Below are 20,037 nucleotides of genomic sequence, written 5' to 3' on the forward strand. Positions count from 1 at the left end.
ACTATAACCCATTCCAAACTGATTCTTGCATATGGTGAAAAATAGGGGTCTACTCCAGCACATGGATTTATTTCTGCTCCATTGTTCTAGGTCATTATTTTTATGCCAATAACATGCAGTTTTGGTTACTATTGCTTTATCATGTATTTTGATGTTTGTAGTGTGACACCTTCACCTTTGTTCTTTTTGGTCAAGACTGCTTTGACTATTTGAGGCTATCTGTGATTCCATGTAAATTTTAGGATATTTTTCTATTTCAGTTTTATTTGCACTAAATGTTTTAATCACTTTGAGTGTACACATTTACAAAATTATTTTCTTCAGTCCATGAACATGGAGTGTCTACTATCTACTTGTGTTCTCAATTTCTTTCATAAATCCCTTTCATGTGGATTTTTTTTACTTCAGTTCAGTTCACCCTTAGATTTTATATCATTATTTTATTCTAAATAAGAATAGAAAGTGGTCCAAAAAATGCTCCCAAAAGACACAGAAATAGCCAACAAGTATATGAAAAATTGCTGTACATGACTTCTCATCAGAGATATGCAAATCAATACACAATAAGGTTATCTTATTCCAGTTAGTGTGGCCATAATCAAGAAGAAACAATGGCAAGTTCTGAAAAAAGGAAACTCTACTACACTGATGATGGGAATGCAAATTAATGTACCCACTATGAAAAATGGCATGGAGATTCTTCAAAAAAATGTAGAACTACCATATGATGTCATAATACCATTATTGGGTAAACATCTGAAGAAAATAAAGGTAGCCTATCATGGAGATACCTTCACTTCTATGTTTATTAGCACTATTCACAATAGCCAAGATACGGAATCCATTTAGTTGTCTACCCATGGATGAACTGATTAATACAATAGAATATTATTCTGCCATTTAAGGCACAAATGTTATCTACGTAACATGGATAGACCTGGATGTAGATAATAGTGCTAACTGAAATAAGCCAGGTTCAGAAAGACAAACACTGTATGATTTCACTTACATGTTGTTTTAAAACAATGAGCTCATACTACCAGCAGAGAGAAGAATAGTACTTATCAGCACTGCCAGGTCTGCAGAGGATAGGAAAGATAAGGGAAGGGAAGAGACTGGCTGACAGGTACAGGAGGAAAAGCTTCCAGTGCTGTGTTAGACAGGACATTAATACAGTCAACAATATTGTATCATGTAATTCAAAATAGCAAATAGGATTTTGATAAGTCATTTCATAAATGATAAATATTTAAGATGATACTCTAAATACCTGGAGTTAAAAAAGATGTACAATTATCTGTCAACACAAAAACATGAAGAGTAAGGAATAAGTGAGAGCTTCTAGGGATAGAAGTATAGTAGTGGGAGTGGGGAGGCTGAGGGGGAAGCTTCTGGAGGGAGTGTGGCTCTTCTGGGCTGCACAGAGAGTAGGGGCCAGCAGTGGCTCTGGGTGCACAGAGGAAAATATAAACCTGTGAGGTGGACACAGGCCTGAGCCAGAACACATATCACAGACACTTCCAGTGCAGTGTGGAATGTGCAGGTGCAGCTCCCGTACAGGGCAGGCCCTGTGCAGGTGGGAGCTCAGCGTTCATACAGTGCCGCCCTGGCAGGTGGGAGTAGAGAGGAAATAGGACAGGCGACAGGCGTGACTCACTACCCTTCCTCCAGACTTGGTAGATTTCAATGTTGGAAGCCATGTAAGAAACTCTTCAGTCCAAACATCTTGGCATTAACAAATATTTTGTGCTTGGTTTTTCTTTTCTTTTCTTCCTTTTCCCACTTTTTTCTTTATTTTGACTTATTTTTCCCTATTCCTTAAATCTCTCTTTTCCTGTCTCTTTCTTTGTATTTTTAACCTTGCACTTTGATTTTTCCCCTTTCCCACCATTTTCATTATTTTATTATTACTTTTTTTATTAGTTTTACCTTCATTAATTTTTAAACTTTTAGCGTCACTAAGGACTATTTTGAAAACTTATATTTGAAAACTTACATATAAAGTGGAAATTTTAGAAGAAATGGATAAATTTCTAGACACATATGGTCTTCCAATATTGAATCAAAAGGATACAGAAAACCTAATTGATCAGTAACAAGCAATGCAGTTAAAGCAGTAAAAAAAAAAAAAAAAGTTTTCACAAAAAATAAAAGTTCAGGACTGGATGGATTCACTGCTAAATTTTACCAGAACTTTTGAGAAGTTCTGGGGAATTTCTGGGGAAAAAGTTGAAAACATTTCCTTTAAATTCAGGAACAAGACAGGGTGTCCATTCTCACCATTTTTACTTAATACTTGAAATTTTATCTAGAGCAATTTGAAATTGTTTAAGAAAAAAAGGGATATACATAGAAAAGGAGAAATTAAAAATTTCCCTGTATGCATATAATTCTCTATTTGCAAGATCTTAAAGATGCCACCAAAGATTCTTAAAAGTAATAAATTCACCAACTAGTGAGATACAAAATTAACATACAAAAATCAGTAGCTTTTCTACATAGCAATATACAAACCTGCTGAGAAGAAATTTAGCAACGCAATTCCATTCACAATAGCTTAAAAAACAGTAGAAATAGACCTTCTAAAGCGATAAAAAAAATTCCACAATAATAATTATAAACACTAAAGAAAGCAATTAAAGAAGATACTAGAAGTCATGAAATGACTTCCCATGTTCATGGATTGGCATTAGCAATATTGTTCAAATGGTCAGATTACTTAAAATGATCAACAGATTCAATGCAATGTCCATCAAAATTCTAATGGCATTCTTCACAGAAGTAGAAAATACAATTTCAAAATTCATATGAAAACAAAAGACTCTCAACAGCCAAATAAATCCTGCTATAATTGATATATTGTATCAACTTGAGAAGTTTAGAAGTTTAATAAGACACTCAGAGGGAGCCAGAGTTCTCACTTTGTAAACATCCTCATCCTGTGAAAAGGAGGGCAAGCAGAGTTTGTTTACACTTGCCCTGGAGGTGGGCGGTGGCCTGTGTACAATATAAGGGAAGAAAAGAGGTTTGTTGCCCCATTTTGTTCTGGCTGCTCTTGCTGGCTGCTGCCTTGAAGTGCTGTGCCAGTGCCATGCCACCCTGCCTTGCAGTCAGCTGATTATGGACTGAAACCACGAAAAAAAGGTAACCTAAATAAAGCTTTCCTTCCTTCATTTTGGGTGTCTGGTGTTTTGTCCCAGCAATGAGAGAAAAGTAACCAAGACAGAATTTGGTACTAGAGAAGTGAGGTCATTGCTGTGACTATATATGGACCATGTGTATCAAGAGCCTTTGGGCTTGTGGGAAGAATTTGGAAAGGTTCAGATGTCGTCTCAAAGAGTAGCCTTGCAACATCTTAGGTCATTCTGTATTGGAGATTCTGGTCAGAGCTCAGAAAACCAGAAAGCTGATAGAAATCCTGCCAGTAAAAACCAGGTTTGGGAGTTTTTTGCTGGAAAGGACTGCATTTGTTGTTGAACTCCAGATGATGTGTGTTATGGCTTGGCAGAAAGTTTGCCTACATTTTGCTCATGTTCAGAGACTTTGCCTGAGACTGAGATTGAGGGTGGTGGACTGATTAATCTGGAAGAACAAATTTCAAGGCAGATGACTGTTGAGGCTGTGGCATGGCTATTGATGGGAGCTTTTAACCAGATTTACATTGCAAATCAAGAACAAAGAGCCCAGCAGGGTGATTTAAAATACTGATTTTGGCCAGAAAGCTGTGAACTATAAAAATAGAGCTGAGACCACAATTATTGAGAAGGAACAGAGAAATAAAAAGATGGCCTGGGGACATAATGGGAAGCAGCAGGTCCACATGGTTTGCAACCCTAAAACTGCAAAAATGAAAGACTTTGCTTGAAGGAGAAAGCTGCAGAGAACCATGTTCCAGAATGATTGCAGAGGCCTCATGACCTTTCAGAATGATGGCGACATAGAAAACTTGTTTCTTACAGTCAGAGTGCCCAGAAATCCAGGCACCCAACCCCTAGAGCAAGAAGAGACAGAAGCCTGGTACTGTTCAGCTACCAGCAGACTTTGGCATCATCAGTGTGGTGCTGATTTTAGGTGCATACAGAACGGAAGAGGTCTGAGGTTAAAAAGCCTTCCACCCTGATTTCAGAAGGCCTGGGAGGCCAGGCAGTGTGCCCCTGAGAGGGCAGTGTGTGAAGCTATGTGAAGTCAAAGTGGAGATCCCAGAAGTTTGGAAAAGCCAGGAATGTGGATCATCTAAGGAAATCTGCAACAAGGGAGCAAAGTCAGTCCAGAAGAAAATTGGTAACTACCAGAAGTGCCACAGGGGTGGAGTCATACAAGCTCTTTGGAGCTCACAATTTGCCATAAATCACCTCAAACGGTACACATGGAACTCCAGGACTTAATGTTTACCGTGCTGGATTTTGGGGTTGCTTTTGTCCCAATCCTTTGTACTCTCCTGTTTGTAATTTTTGGGGTGAAAATGTTGATCATGTGCCATTGCATGTTGGAAGTTGTTTAACTTTGCTTTCATTTGTAAAGAGTATGCAGCTAAGAGTTTGCCTTCCATCTTGGAGAAGACTTGAGACTTGAACTTTTCAGCAATGCTGAAACTGTGAGGACTTTGGTAACCTGCAGATGGACTAAATGCCTTTTGCATAAAGGGACGTGCATGAGTCTTTGGGGGGCCAAGGACAAAATGTTGTTTCTAATGTATTATAATGTTGACAGACTTAATGCTGGTACTTAACAATTGTTGTCTTATAATGTTCAAGTTGCAAATGTTAAAGATAAGCATGTCATTTATCTGGAAACCGTTTTTAAAGAAATGTCTCCCTGCCAAGTTGTTAAGGGGTGGATTGTAGACTTCTAAACTTGAGAAGTTTAGAAGTTTTACTAAGACATGGGTGTCACGGGAACCAGGATTCTTACTTTGTAAGTATCCTCATGCTGTGAAACAGGTAGTCACAGAAGATTTTGTGTGTCTCCATCCTGCTTTGGAGGTGGGTGGTGGCCTGTGTGCAATCAGGGAGGAGAAGAAGCTTGTTCTCCCTTTTTTTGCTCTGGCTGCTGCCTTGAAGTGCAGCCCCAGTGCCATGCCACCCTATCTTGCAGTCAGTTGATTACAGACTGAAACCTCCACGAACAGTTAGCTAAATAAACCTTTACTTTCCTAATTTTGGGCATCAGGTATTTTGTCTCAGCAATGAGAGAAAAGCAACCCAGACAAATCCTGATGAAAAAGAACAATGCTGGAGGTATCATGATATCTGACTTCAAAGAAGAGAGGTTCCACAAATCCATGTAGCTACAGACATATGATTTAACAAAGGTACCAAAAGCATATGTTGGAGTAAAGCTAGCCTCTTTACCTAATGATAGTGGGAAAGCTAGATATTCACATGCACAAGATTGAGACTAAATCACCACATCTTATCTTGCACAAAAATAAACTCAGCGTGGATTAAAGACCTAAATACGAGATCAGAAACTTTGAAACTGCTACAAGAAAACACAGGGAAAATACTTTAACATACAGGCACAGGCCATTGTCACTCAGGAAATAATACAAAAATCAACAAGCTAGATTATATCAAATTAAAAGGCTTTTGCTTAGCAAAGGAAATAATCAACAGAGTGAAAAGACAATGCCTAGAATGAGGGAAATTTAAAAGTTTTGCTAGCTACTCTTCTATCAGAAAACTAAAATCAAGAATATATAAAGAACTAAAAAAAAATTTAACATGAAGAAAACAGCCCAATCAAAAAATGGGCCGATGGAAAATAAGCATATGAAGAAATGTTCAACACTTTTCACTATCAGGAAAATGCAAATGAAAAATTACATTTAAATGATCGTGTAATTCGTCATCAGAAATACAAAAAATAGTAAATGTTGGCTGAGGATTTACATGCAATGTAAACTAGCACATCCACTGTGAAAATTCCCATAGAGGTTACTCAAAAGTTAAAAAATAGAACCATCACATGAACTGGTCATACAATTCTCTCCAAAAACCCAAAGTAGTTAAAATCAGCATACTGTGAAGTATCTGCATTTCCATGCTTATTGTGGCACAATAGACAATAGCCAAAATATGAAATGCTTGTCAATTGATGACTAAAAGAAAATGTAATACATACATAAAATGGAATGTTATTCAGCCATAAAGAAAAAGAAACACTATGCCATTTGGTATGAATTGTGTAGAACTGGAAATCATGTTAAGCAAAATAAGACAGACGCAGAAAGACAAGTGGCATGTTTTATCACATACGTGTGATCTAGAGAAAGAAAGATGACATGAAAGTAGGAGTGAAACTATCCAAGAAGCAAAAGGGATTCAAGGAAGGTGACAGAGGTGGACACAGGAGGGGACTAGTGGAAACAGATATGATCAAATTGTGCTGTAGGGAGTAGATACGTATGCAAATGGCATAACAAAACCTAGTATTCTGTATAATTATTCTGTACATATACACACAATAAAAAAGAACAGTAATCTTCAGCCTAAATGTTCCCAGATTGGCCCTAATAATAGTTCACCTCCCAACTCCCTAAGGATTTTTCCTAATTTTTATTGCAAATATTTAATGAGGATTACATACATCTTTTTATCACCAGACTATCTTATTTGAAGGCAGGATGTCTCTAATGCATGTGGATATCAAGAGACTTTCACATAGTTCCCAGAACAAATATATGACTGGCATTTCAATTATTTTGATTTGGTAAAATCCAGAGGTATATAACATGACCCACTGTGTAATCAGAGCTATGATTTATTAGCCAGCCAAGAGGTAACACATGGTTTGAGATGAAATGGACTGAGTATTCTAGTTACAAATCACTGTAAAAGGTGATTGTGGTGGACTGACAAATGGTGATCAACTTGTAACATCCAGCTGAACTGAAACAGTGTGGCTCTGGGTGTGGAAGGCCCACCTGAAGATTGTTGCCAACTGCATAAAAAGAGAACCAGAGGGGAAGAGGGTGTGGGGCATTGGTTCTCCTGGAGAAGCTTGTTGTGCTGGCTTTCTTGATATGATCTCTGCTATTCTCATCACTGGATGAGCTTGGGACCTTGCCGTTGCTAATGATGGCTGTGGTTCTTTTTGGGGTAGCTCAGGTCCTTACCTTGAATGTTGCTTCTTGGCTCCAGTGCAGATCCCTCAGCCTACTGGTGCACTTTCTAGCTTCTACCACTGACCTGTGGGCCTTCCCAGTGCAGTCTTTGATACAGACTTGCATGAGACATTGTCATGGGCTCTGGGCCTCTAGTTGGATTTGTGGAGGACACGGTCATGGCTCTAGGTCTTCAGCTGAACTCATGCAAGACACTGCCATGGGATCCAGGCCTTCAGCTGCATTCTTTGGGTCTCTAGTGTGTGGACAGATCTCCGTATGCATGTGACTCTTTGGGGTGTTTTATAAAATATTCCTATAAATTATGTGTCCTGTATTACATTATTCCCTTACAAATCCTGACTAGAACAGTAATGCAATGAAATAACATCTAAATATTTCTCCCCAAGAAACAAAATAACCTCACAACTTTTAGGGCAATGAACAGGATTTAATTTATTTTAAATCCATGAGAAGTTTAATGGTTTCCAAGAAGTTACGAAAGTTATGATTGTCAATTTTTCCATTCAAATGCACCTTATCTTACAAGTTTCCTCTATTGTTTATTAGAAACTGAAAATCTTTTAATTTGCAATATGATTATTCACTGTGATAGGTGGAATAGAGATTCTTTCTGATCTCCCACTTCCCAAAACATGCTTGCTTTCTAACAAAGAGATGATGTTGATGAACATAAAGTCAGAGTATTGGTGTCCACTCAGGCTCCTCTATCATTTGAATTCCTATAAAGCTGTGGTTCAGGTACAAATTCCAAATAGGAAGTAAACGTTGCACAAGGAAAAGCATAGAGGATTCTTGAATGCCTGGTTCTCCTGCTCCCCAGCCCCCTCTCTCCTACTTCTGCTTTTTTTTTTTTCCCTCAAAGCATGGAAACATATGTACACACATGCCAAAGGTCTACTTTCAGAAAAAGCATGAGTTCTATTATTTGTAACAATTATATTAAAAGTTAATTTCAAAAGAATTCATATCAGGGTCAAGAATTACTTTGCAAAGATACAAAATACATCTTCTGAGGCCACTGAATTTCAACAAGTTTTTCACTTTAAAAGTGTTTTTAAGATAGAATTAATCTGGACATAGAGACATTTCCTTTTATTATCATAGATGAAAAATCTACCTATAGCATAAGATAAAAATGGTAATTGTGGTTTAATTAATTCATTTTACTGTATGAATTATAACTCTAAAAAACTAGAAAACAGAAGTAATCTTGAAGTAGACAACAAACAAAGAAAAGAATAGAAGAGTAAGGGATACATTAAGAAAGCAGAATAAAAATAATTGAGTCAGCGAGGCTTGAAGTGGGACTATATATTTTATTTGTTAGTTACAGTATCATATTTTCTAAGATCATTATATTCTGTTTTTTATTCTAATCTTCGCTGGACTCTGATATAATTTTACATTATATAATATTAACATTTATGAGTTTTATTAAAACCAGTAAGTTGATCAAAATTTAAATTTTACTAACAAGATACATTGTGTATCACCTCTTCAATTTACATATTTTATTATATAGAGTTAATAATCCTACACTGTAACTCCTTGGTGTAGCTTTCCTTTAAAAAAAAAAGCCAGTATTTATATAAGTTCCTCAAATATACATAAACTGAAATACTAACCTAAATGCTCACTCATTTAATGTCAAAAACCCTAAGAAGAGACCATTTAAAAAGGTGACATTTGATAAAAGGCCACTATGGCTAACTTGTTGCTGGAGTCAACATTGCAGTCACTGTCAATTTACTGGATGTCGTGAGGTTAGAAGTTGCTTCTTTCAAGGCAAATATCTAGTGATTCAACTTTGTTTAGATGATTGAATAGCCAGACTCTTCCAAATAGACTGTCCTGGGCAGGTTACTTCACTGCCAGGTCAGCAAAGGCATCAGAGACCTCTGTAGTGACCTGTGTGGAAATACTGGCTTGTGTGACATTGAGATAAATGTCATACTGCTGGTCCAGGCCAAGGTAGCAGTCACTCATGAGATACAGTGTGAAGATATACCTAAAACGTGAACACAGAACAAAGATGTTAAACTGTTCAAATCACAGTAAATGTAATTCTTGTGGAATTTTAGTAACATTCTGCTTACCTTCCAGGTACTTCAGGGGTATAAAAGGAAAGGGAAATGTCATGATGATTTCGAACATATCCTACTCGTTTTAAAGCAATAAGCTCTCTCTTGTCTACTTCACCTAATATCAAAAACCATCCCTCATCTTTGGATTTGGGAAACCGAGGAGTAACTGCACAGCTTTCTTGCTTCCCCTGTAAATCAGAAAAAACACACAACATTAGCCATATCTACACTTTCCATACTGCTTGGTTGTGGTGGAAAGGCCATACTATCTTACTTGAAGGCTACACATTACATAGTTCAGCATGTCTGTCTTGGATATTTAAACTTTCTTTTGGTTTGATGTCTTTGTACACTTTTACTTACTTTTCTTCAAGAAGTCAACCAGGTTTTATTTTTAATTAATTAATTAATTTTTTGAGACAGGATCTATTTGTTCAGGCTGGCTTTGAATTCACCATGTAGCCCAACTCACTGGGACCTTCTTGCTTCAGCTCCTGAGCGCTGCGATTATAGGCATGGTATCACACACAGCTAATCAGCTATTATTTACATTAACTCAGTTTTAGTATTAGAAATCAAGTGGGGAAGGACCTGAAGGCACAGTATCAACAGGGCATCATAACAAAACAAAAATTTCATGCTTTGTGTGTGAAAACAGAGAAGCATAACCAAGGAACTATAACCGCATCCCTAAGGTTTATTCCAGGTATTAGAAAGTCCTGAATCCTCTGGGCTAAAAAGAAAAAAAATTCTTATTTCAGTTATTATGGTATAGAAACCCACAATACATGTACCAGTGTTCTTCAAGGACTAAATAATTAATTTTGGTGTCAAAGGATATGGAAAAGAACATGGTAATTTAAAATAAAACTACCGTACATTTGTGGTCTCTATGAGACTGATAATGCTTTCCTGTATGCATTATAATGAAGAACGCAGGCAGACGTGGCAACTGAAGCTCAGAAATGTGCAGAGCAAAGCGGGACGCTACAATCTCATCTACATCTAGCTTAATGAGGGTCTTATATTCCAGTGCCTCCAAGGTAGGACTTCTTAAACAATACTGTCCTCAAAAGTCATGTGGGGTGCTAACTAGAGTATCAGTCTTGTGATTCCTCAGATACTGAGGTTTTTGCTTCAGTCTTTCTGGAGGGAGGCCAAGAAATCTGCACTTTGAGAGGCACTACAGGACATTCTGCTAGCCCGAGCCTGCAGATTTCACTTTGAGAACAGTACTCTGGGCAATATGTTGTTATGTAAAGTGGATTATTCTGGGGTTGAAAAGTGGCACATGAGGAATACTGACTAATTTCAAAAGACTGACTCTTGCTGGTTAAGGCCAGTTGAGACAGCAGGATTCATGAATGACACAGACACATTAGTCATATAAAAGATATGTGTGGTGGTGCATGTTGGTATCTGGTGTGAAATATCTGAGAATGGAAACCAAACACTATACCTTGTAGAACCCAAAGTGGACTCTCTGCAAGCTGACTTGGAGCACATACTCCTGATCAGCATGCAATTTGATCCATTTGTTGTCATCTCGCTGGTCTGCAGGCTGAGTTGAGACAGGGAGTTCATTATGTCCTTCAACTAAATCATCCCATGAGCCTTTAACACTTAGGCTCACATTTATCACTGGCAAGTGAGATAAAAAATTCCATGCCTAAATAAAAAAGAAATGAAAAGTAAGAAAGAATAGTTAATATAGAAGGCAGTGGTCAACTAATTGTGTGATTTTAGAAAAATCAACCTTTTAATTCTAAGATCAATTTAGAGTCCAGTGAAATTATAAAGAAAAAAGATTCTTGGCACTATTCAGTTGTACCAAAAGCAGCATTTTTTTTTTCAATTCTATTGTACAATACTCCAACCAACATACTGTCAGTGATACAGTGTGCTTTTAATCTCTTTAACGTTCTTTTAAACAACTACAAAAAGACTTCTTATCTAAACTTATGATCCCTGTATTGTAAATCCCACCTGATACGGAGTGGCAACTCTTTATATGAATTTCATTGTGACTTAAATTAAAAATATTTATTATTGAACTTGTCTGTTTTAGAGAAACACTAATTCTAATACTTATGTGACTTTTAAAGTAGAGGACATTTTTGTACTTGGGAGTATATAAAGGCTATTTTAAAATATTTGTGATTTAATTATCAATGTCAATATCATACACTGACAACTTATTACATACTTTCATATTTTGAATTCATTGTATTTATCTTGAAAGGTAAACATTTCTGCATGTCTATGTATCATAGGGAATATTTTAAGTCTAGGTTTCTTTTTAGAAACAAGCCTTGCTAACAGTTAATTAAATAACAATTAAAATAACATTTTATAAGAGTAGAAATATTTTACCAATTTGATTCTTGTTTGAATAACCAGAATTTAAATACCAAGTACTCAATAATGTTGAGTGAATAAATAAATTCCCAGATCAATGGAAAGAATGTAACACAATAAACTGGAGAGTCTCAGGTAATTGCCATCTTATTCTATACTTACAGTTATGTTGTAATATCACTATCAGTCAAGAAAATTTCTTAACAGATTGACTGTTTCACCAGCTGTTACCTCCTAAGGTAGTTTTTAAAAGGTACGCAGGTATTTTAATTTTGGTTTCACTTTTATTCCATTTCCATTAAAGCCATATATAGTTCCATATAGGCTTTGGTATGCTGTTTGCTAAAACTTTAGTGCTGGTGAGTATATGCAACTGAAGTGGCTCTTAGGAATTAAAAAAACTGTAAATCCAATGCAATTATTCCATTCACTCCAATCCTATACCATGTCTTGTGAATTTTAAATTATGATTGTAACTAGATTTTTAAGTAGTCAAGCTACGGAAAGTACTTCAACTAGAAATGGTCTATGCCTTACTAGAAGCAACAGTTAACTGAGAATTGAAACTGTACCACTTCACGTTTTAGGACTGGTCCATGTGGAAATGTGGTGAAGAGGGTACTTAAACATACAGTGTATATATGGCACATAATTTTGACAGATAATACAAATAACAATATTTGCCATATGATGAAAGGTTTGATATGTTTTTTCACTTGTATTTTGAAATTAGTTACCAATATAATGTTTTCTGTTATTAGCAAATTATTGACATTTTACTTTGGTTTCCCAAAGAGTCTTTTCTGGCTATGCATATCTATATGTGTGTGTGCATATACATTTAAATAAATAATTAGATATATATACACACATATATGACATCTTTTTGTAGCTTTTAATATTATTTTTAAACTTATACATATTTTTACACCTATAATTACTGGATATATGTATTTATGTATAGAAAACATGAGCTATTTTTAAAGAAACTGCTAAAATATTTCAATACCAGCCAAACATATTTATCTGAGGATTAATCTTCATCTATTGAATCAGGCAAGAGCACTGCCATGCATACAATTATTTAATTAGCAGCCAAATCCTCTGCAGTCAGCAGCCGTTCCAGGCATACTGATGGGGTAGGAGATGCAAATCTCACAGTCGTACTGCTTTTTCTCATTACTACTGCAATTAGCACTTAAATTGATGCTTTAAACATACTAATTTCTGGAATAATTCAGGATTTGTATGTTACCTGGGATCGCCTCACTGCAGAGCCAACACCAGATTGCTCTGCAAATTGAAGCACTTTTGAGCCAAATAACCATCATCATATCAAACAGAGCCAATTTACATTCGGTTTTAAAGATAACAGAATGGCAATTTATGCAAATAAATTGAGTAAGTTTACTTCTGAGTTTCCCTGAACTAATGTTAACAATGTTCTCATTTTTCATATATAAAACTTGGCTTGAAATCAATGTATGTTATATTAGAAATCTTGTTGATAACAAAAGTCTTGTTTTGATTTAAATATACTGTTTTCATTCATACTTTTGATAGCAATTTGCTAGAAAGGTGGAATTTATTATGAATATTTAAAGTTTTTGTGCCAATTTTGGATTCAACAGAAACTGAACAATCAGACATTAATGCCTGATATACTTTTTTCAAATCTTACTCAAAAATAAGTTCCACTTAGGAAAAAAGGGCATACTTTAGAATTTTCTTTAGTATCTATATACACATATCAATATATTTGCTATATATCCTGAGCATTTACTTTAACATGTTTTAGGTAAGTCTTAAAAGTCCAATTGGTCCAATACTCTGGCTTCATTTATTCATGCTTTTGGCTTACCTGGACAGATGATCCATGCTGCCTTTCACAACACAGATTTGACTCTGTACGTTAGATGGTTTACGAATAAGGAGTTTATTTGAAAGAATACATTATAATTTAGAACAATAAAGTGACAAAGAGGAAGGCATAAACAAGTAGATGGGGGAATTGCCTGAAAATATGCTCAAGCATAAATGAAGAAGTACCATAAAGACGGGAGTGAGGGCAGTTGGGTAGGCAGCCTAGTGGGACGAGCTATGGTAAGCCTTTCAAAGTCAACTTGCTGATATTATACTGAAATGATTTCCAATGATGCTAGTACTATTATTTATGATTTGTGCCATTATTTTTAGTATCATGTACTGAGTTTTTATTCTATGCCAAAAGCTACATAAAATAGTTTAAACAATAGTATTTATTTTGTGTAACTTTCACAAGAACTTTACAAACAGATAAAATGTTTTTCAAGTTCATAATTATGGTTAGTAAATAGCAGACAGACAATTAAAACTCAGGTGCACTTCACTTCAAAATCTATGCCTAAAGTTAGAAACTTGGGTACCATTTTCTCAGTAGAGTAAGAAGTTCTCAGCACATGCGAGCTCTGGCTTACCTGTTTTGTTTTGGCAGCCTGTAACTCCTTCTCTACTATAGAATTGAATACATGGTCTTTCCCTCCACAGGCCTGGATCAGTTCAGGAAGGCACTCAATGGAGGTTCGGCACCTAGTACAAGGGCCCTTTACAATTGGCTTCCATTTCCTAAGAAATAATATGAACCAACAAAATTATTCCTCCACAGAGCAACTGAGATTTTTATGACAACCGCAGTTTGTACAATTTGAACATTAAAAAAAAATAAGCTATAACTTTTTATAGGCCATTATATTAAACTTTCAGTAACAGGACTCCCTTAAGTATCAACTGACGGCAGTATCATTATTTCTGAACAAAATCTATAAATTATAACTAGTGCATCAGCTCCATAAATATTAAGGGTTTAGAGACAATGAGGGGGTCTCTCTACACAAAGGCATTCATGTGAACTGATGCTTCCATGTGGAGAAAGTAGACATGGTGCCCCAACGTGTTTTTAATGATTCAGGTGCAAATCTCTAATGTAATTATTTGAATAACATTTTAAATTATAAGTTGACAACAAAAAATTCAAAGTATGCTTTGAGAATCATTGAGATTTATAGCACAAGTTATACCAGATCTCAGGAAAACAGTTCATCTAAATCTTAAGAGCAAGAAGAAAACATAGCTGAAGCTACATTAACATGCTACTTTTAAAGGTGACAGGAAAAGGGGACTGAATCTCCTGGGCCCCACGTAGCTCCCATAACAGACCTGTGTGCTATGTGGGGTAGTGTGTTCACGTGCCTTCTTTACTACTGAAACCCAACTCCCCTTACATTTAGTACCACACTGGAAGGGGTCCTGAAACAGCTGCAGACACACACGAGGTATCTGCCTTCTCCCTCTGCCACCTGTTGCTGACATGGCTTACTCTCTGAATGTGTTCTGTTCCAGGGTCATCTCATGGTGTGAATTCAGGCATCATGGAGATAACTGCCCTGAGCCCAATACACTTGAATCAAATGAAACACTTTCCTGAGAAGTGCCCATGTGTGCCTGAGGCTCTCACTGGTATCTGTACCTAGAGGGCTCTAATTACTGTCACCCTTGATAGAGCTGACATCAGGTATGTGTTACATAATGTCAAGTAGTAACCAGACTGTTTTCTTGTCTCCATGACTGTGAACCAACATTTTCAATGGAAAGTATCTCTTAACTGGTGTGAAACATTTATATGAAAGAAATATTTTCATTTAAACATTGCCAACCTTACTGGTAGTATTGTGATATTCTTTTCCTTGTTGAAATATCTGGATCCATGTACATGAGACTTAAGGTTAAATACTTTGATGATAACAAACTATTCTTTTATGCATAGGTTATATTTGAGCTCCTACCATACACAAATGACTAGTTTTAGATGTTGTAGAGATGCATAATTCACTTTTCATAATGGATTTCCAATCTCTCCTACAATAACAGAAACTAGCAATTTACTTTAGGTTTCAAAAGCACTTAACTGAAGACTGATACTGCAAAGACATATATGCAGTTAGAACGGAAATACATCAACAAAAACAAAGTCAGGTGTGCTATAACCCCAGTACTCTGGAGGCTAAGGCAGGAGATCACCATGAGTTCGAGGCCAGTTTGGGCTATATGAGTTCAAGGCCAGCCTGAATGACACAGTGAGACACTGTAAAAATATATATAGTGCTGCAACTGGAAAACAATTTAGATAGGAGCAAGTAAAAATGAGTTGTGATTTAGCTTAGGACTGATGATCAAACTCACACTGTCTCTCTCTGGGAAGTAGGCATTTACGCTATAAAAATTTCATTAACTATATACACTTAAAAACATGTTTTGGTGGGAAGGTGGGCTATATCTTAGTGGTGGAGCAGTGCCTCACATAAATGAGACAGTAAGTTTAGTTCCCAGGACCACTGTGCTCTCTCTCCCAAAAATTTTTTTGAAACTGAAATAATTACATTGAAAATTAAGGCAATTACCTGAAAAGGTGGAGATGGTGCTGTTCTATGTTTGGCAGTGTAAGAAGAGAGGAATCCTTTAACCACCGGCCCTGCACCACCATCTGAACCAGGTTGGTGATGTTCAGGGCCGTCACCAGCCAGCCCTGATTTGCAGCCACATCCAGCATTGCCTGAAATGAGGAGGGAAACACACACGTCACAAGAATCACAGCACTTTCCCTCTCCACCTCTTCGTCAGAAAAAATAAGCACTGCATTTCCAAATTACTATTCATCAGAATAAAACCAGAAAACTACAATTGGATAAGAGAAACAAAATGACTGTCTCACTTACTATATTACACATTGCTTTTTATAAAGGGCCAAAAACAGCTTTTTAAGGGCAGCAAAGATAGCCGGATAGTACTGTTATCCAGTAATGAAATGAAGATAAAAACTCAGTGTACTTTGAGAGCAAATACCTACATAATTCACTGTATCAAGACTATTAGTAGCTGCATTTAGAAAGTAAATCTCCTATACTCCTGTAAAATTAAAATCAGTAATAGTAAGGAACTGTGTTTCCTTGGCAAAAATTTATTTTCCCAAAGGGCAGGCAAAAGCTAAGACTAGTTTTTTTATCGACAGTGACGGGTGCAACTGTCAGTGGTCTGTGTGAACTGAGGAGCAGCTACTCATATTCGTCTATACATTTAATGTTCCATGGACAAACAAAAGGCTGCATTTGCTTAAGGCAAAACTAAACAATGAAATCTTATTTAAACAAAGGAGTAGTTTACACAGGCAAAGCTATTGCAATTAAATTAGATTCAGGAAAATGCCGACTTAAAGACACCTAAGTTAGTATCATGATCTTAGGCAGTGGCTTTATACAGTTTTAGGACCATACTCCCTCATTTTGGGATATACCTAGCAAATAATTACACACAATGACACTTTAATAATAATTAAAAAAACCCTCACTCTCAGTAAAACAGCTATAAACTCTTGTACAAAATTGATTCAGTTTTAGGAATGACTTTTTGGCCTATGCCAAAAAATTATCTGCCATTTATTCTTAGTACTACTGATGTAGGCACATGTTCCTTGTAAGTTTTGAATTTCTAATTCTGTGTTCTCTAATTTACAAAACGTAAAACAGTTTTAAAAGAACATCTGGGCAAGTAGAGCTATCATTTCTTTATATACATTCCAGGAAAATGGATCAAAGTTTTTGAAAACTATGATTAATATGACAGATTGGTCAAGATGCCTTTAGCACCCAGTAATCTGCTAGCCACATATCTATATCCAGATATATATACAAACCTGAATGCTAGTGTAAATAGCTATGTATGTATAATAAATGTGCCCCCCCAAAGTAGTTCACAAATCATAACTCTTGCATCCTGCTAAGGGAAAAGGAAAAGAGAAATGAATAATTATAACTAAGGCTGTTCTATGACAGTATTAGAACTTATAATGCAGAGTAACTATGGCAATTTGTGATTTTACATTACAACTTGACTGGAAATAATTTCCAGTCCAAAGCTCACATACTAGAAGAGTTGGATGGATGAACCATATGTTTTTAACTTTGAAGTTTTCATGATGAAGCTGAAAGATTTTATAAAATTTATGAGTACCTCACAACTTTTTATTGTATGATCCAGATATGAAAATATAAAAAAAAAATCATGTGAAGTACTTTTCACGAAGTGAATGAAAGACCATATCATGAATTGAAAACTATTCTTTAACTTAGTTTAATCTGACACAAAAAGCAAGAGAGGAGATTCATAACCTGGAATGTAAAAGACTGCCCAAATACGGTAAACAGTTCTCGGTTCAACCGCTTCCTAGTGCGTCTACTGTCTCTTTTCCTATTGCCTAACACAGACCCTATTTCTCCCTCACCTGCAACACTGTAGATATTCCTTTATTTTTATTTTCATTTAACTTTTCTTCAATTAATTCTTTATATTGTTACCAAGTGATTTTTTTTTTTTTAATAGGGTCTTGAGTACATAGTCCAAGCTGGCTTTGAACTCACTACATAGCTCAGGGTTAGGGTGATCTTTCTGCCTTAGTTTTCCAAGTGCTGGGACTACATGCATGTGTTACCACACCTGGCCTACCAACCAAATTTTTAACAGATAAAGCTGATTATGCCATTCTTCTGCCTGTAATCTTTCAACGGTGTTGAACAAAGACTAACACTTAGCTATATGGCAGTTGATACTCTACAGTCTATCTGGTCCTTTTTCTTTTTGACACCTTTCCCTCTGCACTGGACAGCAGCACAAGATTACTAGTATTTTACCAAATTTATCCTCATTCAAACATTTTTTTTTTTCATTTTTATCGGTACCAGGGATCAAACTCATGACTGCCTGCTTGCAAGGCAGGCCCTTATGCCACTGAGCTAAATCCCCAGCCCCAATTCAAACATTTTTAAAAAATAAATACTGTTCTTTCTGCTCTGTCCACCTGGGAAGTTCCCATTCATCATGCACATAGCTGAAATATGAAAGCTGTGACACTTCTCTGATTCTTCCAAACAGGTACAGGCCTTTCTTTGCTACTGAGGCACCTCATTACTATTCAACTGTAATTCTCTTCTCCCACATCTTTCAACTATAAATTCCATGACTGCAAAAATCTGGAATTATTCTTTGTAGCACTTTGTATCAAAGTGCACTAAAAAAAACAGTATTAAAGAATACAGGTAAAAATCTAACTATGATGTTATGGTTTGTGTCAGACTGCCTCTTGCAGTCATGTGGACAGGCTTCTGGAGTTTGTGATTGATTCACAGCCCAATGCTGGGATTATGGGTGAGAGTACTGCCCCTGCCCTGGGGCAGGTAGGCTATATACAATACAGGTAGGGAAAGAAGCTTGCTCTCTCTCTCCTCCCCTTTTACTCTTGTTGCTTTTGCTGTCTTTTACTGCCATGAACAGCTGCCCCTCAGTCACACTACCCTGCCTTGGAGCTGGCTGATTATGGACTGAAACCTCCACAAACTGTGAGCTAAATAAACCTTTTTGTCCTTAATTTTGGGTGTGATGATTACAATATTCTAAGTCATTGTACATTGACAAGACATATTAAAGAATAGAAGGTAAAACATAAGCTTTGGTATCATACAGGCACAGGTTTGTATTCTAAGTTTCTCCCATTTACAATGTATAAATGTGGTGGGAATTACCCTACTGAACCTAGGTTTCTCATTTTTGGAAAGGCATATCCCTTTTAGTGAGGACAAAGTCTTACATTTTATAGTTCTTACTGGCAGAAAAGATTAATATACACTCTTCTTTAGAGGCTGGCTTTGGTCACAGCTGGATAATATGGCTGAGCCTCCCAAGTCACTTCAAAGTTCTTTAGTTTGTGAGGTACCCAACATATTGCCTGCTATTCAATAGTTCCTAACAGATAGATGTTAAAGTTCTTCTATGGTAAGACAAAAAGAACATCCTGAAACAATTAATGATTTTTAACATGGGCTTCCTTTGAACATTTTGATGTCAATTTCTAAACTGGATAGTAGGAGAGGGACAAAGTCTGCCAGGTTGGGGCATACAGGTGGGACAGGCAGACTGGTATATCAGGAGAGGTGTAGAATCACAACAAATCCAGCAGAAAAGTCCAAAGACAGATCCTGCAGCTCAAGCCAAACTGGATGTGGGCCTGGTTCTCAGTGGGAAAGCGTAACCCCATGCTGCTGCTTAGGGGTCCTACGTAACTGCCAGGAATTAGGAATGGGGATGGTCTGGCCAATGGGTGTGAGAAGCCTCACAGAAGGCTTAGAAGGTGGAGTCTAGGGAGGACACTCCAGATTTCACTATCATTTATAGTATTTTCCTGGCAGATAAGGACTAATAGACGCTCTTCTTTTGCTCTGGTATCAGCTGGTTGAAATGGTGCCTCCCAGGTCACCTCAAAGTCCTTTACAAATACCTAATATTCAACAACAAATGGTTGCTTCATACCCTGCAGAGAAACAACCATGGCATTCTTTAGCAGCTCAGATGGCACTAATGTTAAGCAAGTATTCAGTTCTCTTT

General features: G+C 36.6%; 1 protein-coding gene across 6 annotated transcripts in view; it reads right to left on the bottom strand.

The window, feature by feature from the left end:
• Positions 1 to 8,431: 8,431 nt before the first annotated feature.
• The window catches only part of Ascc3 (activating signal cointegrator 1 complex subunit 3), a 315,181-nt gene continuing 303,575 nt past the window's right edge, over positions 8,432 to 20,037 (bottom strand). For all 6 annotated transcript variants that reach the window (XM_063253931.1, XM_063253927.1, XM_063253928.1 and 3 more), the window contains 5 exons: positions 16,008 to 16,159; positions 14,028 to 14,175; positions 10,673 to 10,882; positions 9,226 to 9,401; positions 8,432 to 9,137 (listed from right to left, as the gene is read on the bottom strand). In XM_063253931.1, coding sequence (XP_063110001.1) covers positions 8,990 to 9,137; positions 9,226 to 9,401; positions 10,673 to 10,882; positions 14,028 to 14,175; positions 16,008 to 16,159 — 834 coding nt within the window. In that variant the 3' untranslated portion in view covers positions 8,432 to 8,989. The remainder of the gene's footprint in view (positions 9,138 to 9,225; positions 9,402 to 10,672; positions 10,883 to 14,027; positions 14,176 to 16,007; positions 16,160 to 20,037) is intronic.

The sequence above is a fragment of the Cavia porcellus genome, unplaced genomic scaffold, assembly GCF_034190915.1.
Source record: "Cavia porcellus strain 051 isolate PalLab524CR breed Dunkin Hartley unplaced genomic scaffold, mCavPor4.1 scaffold_7, whole genome shotgun sequence".
Lineage (NCBI taxonomy): Eukaryota > Metazoa > Chordata > Mammalia > Rodentia > Caviidae > Cavia > Cavia porcellus.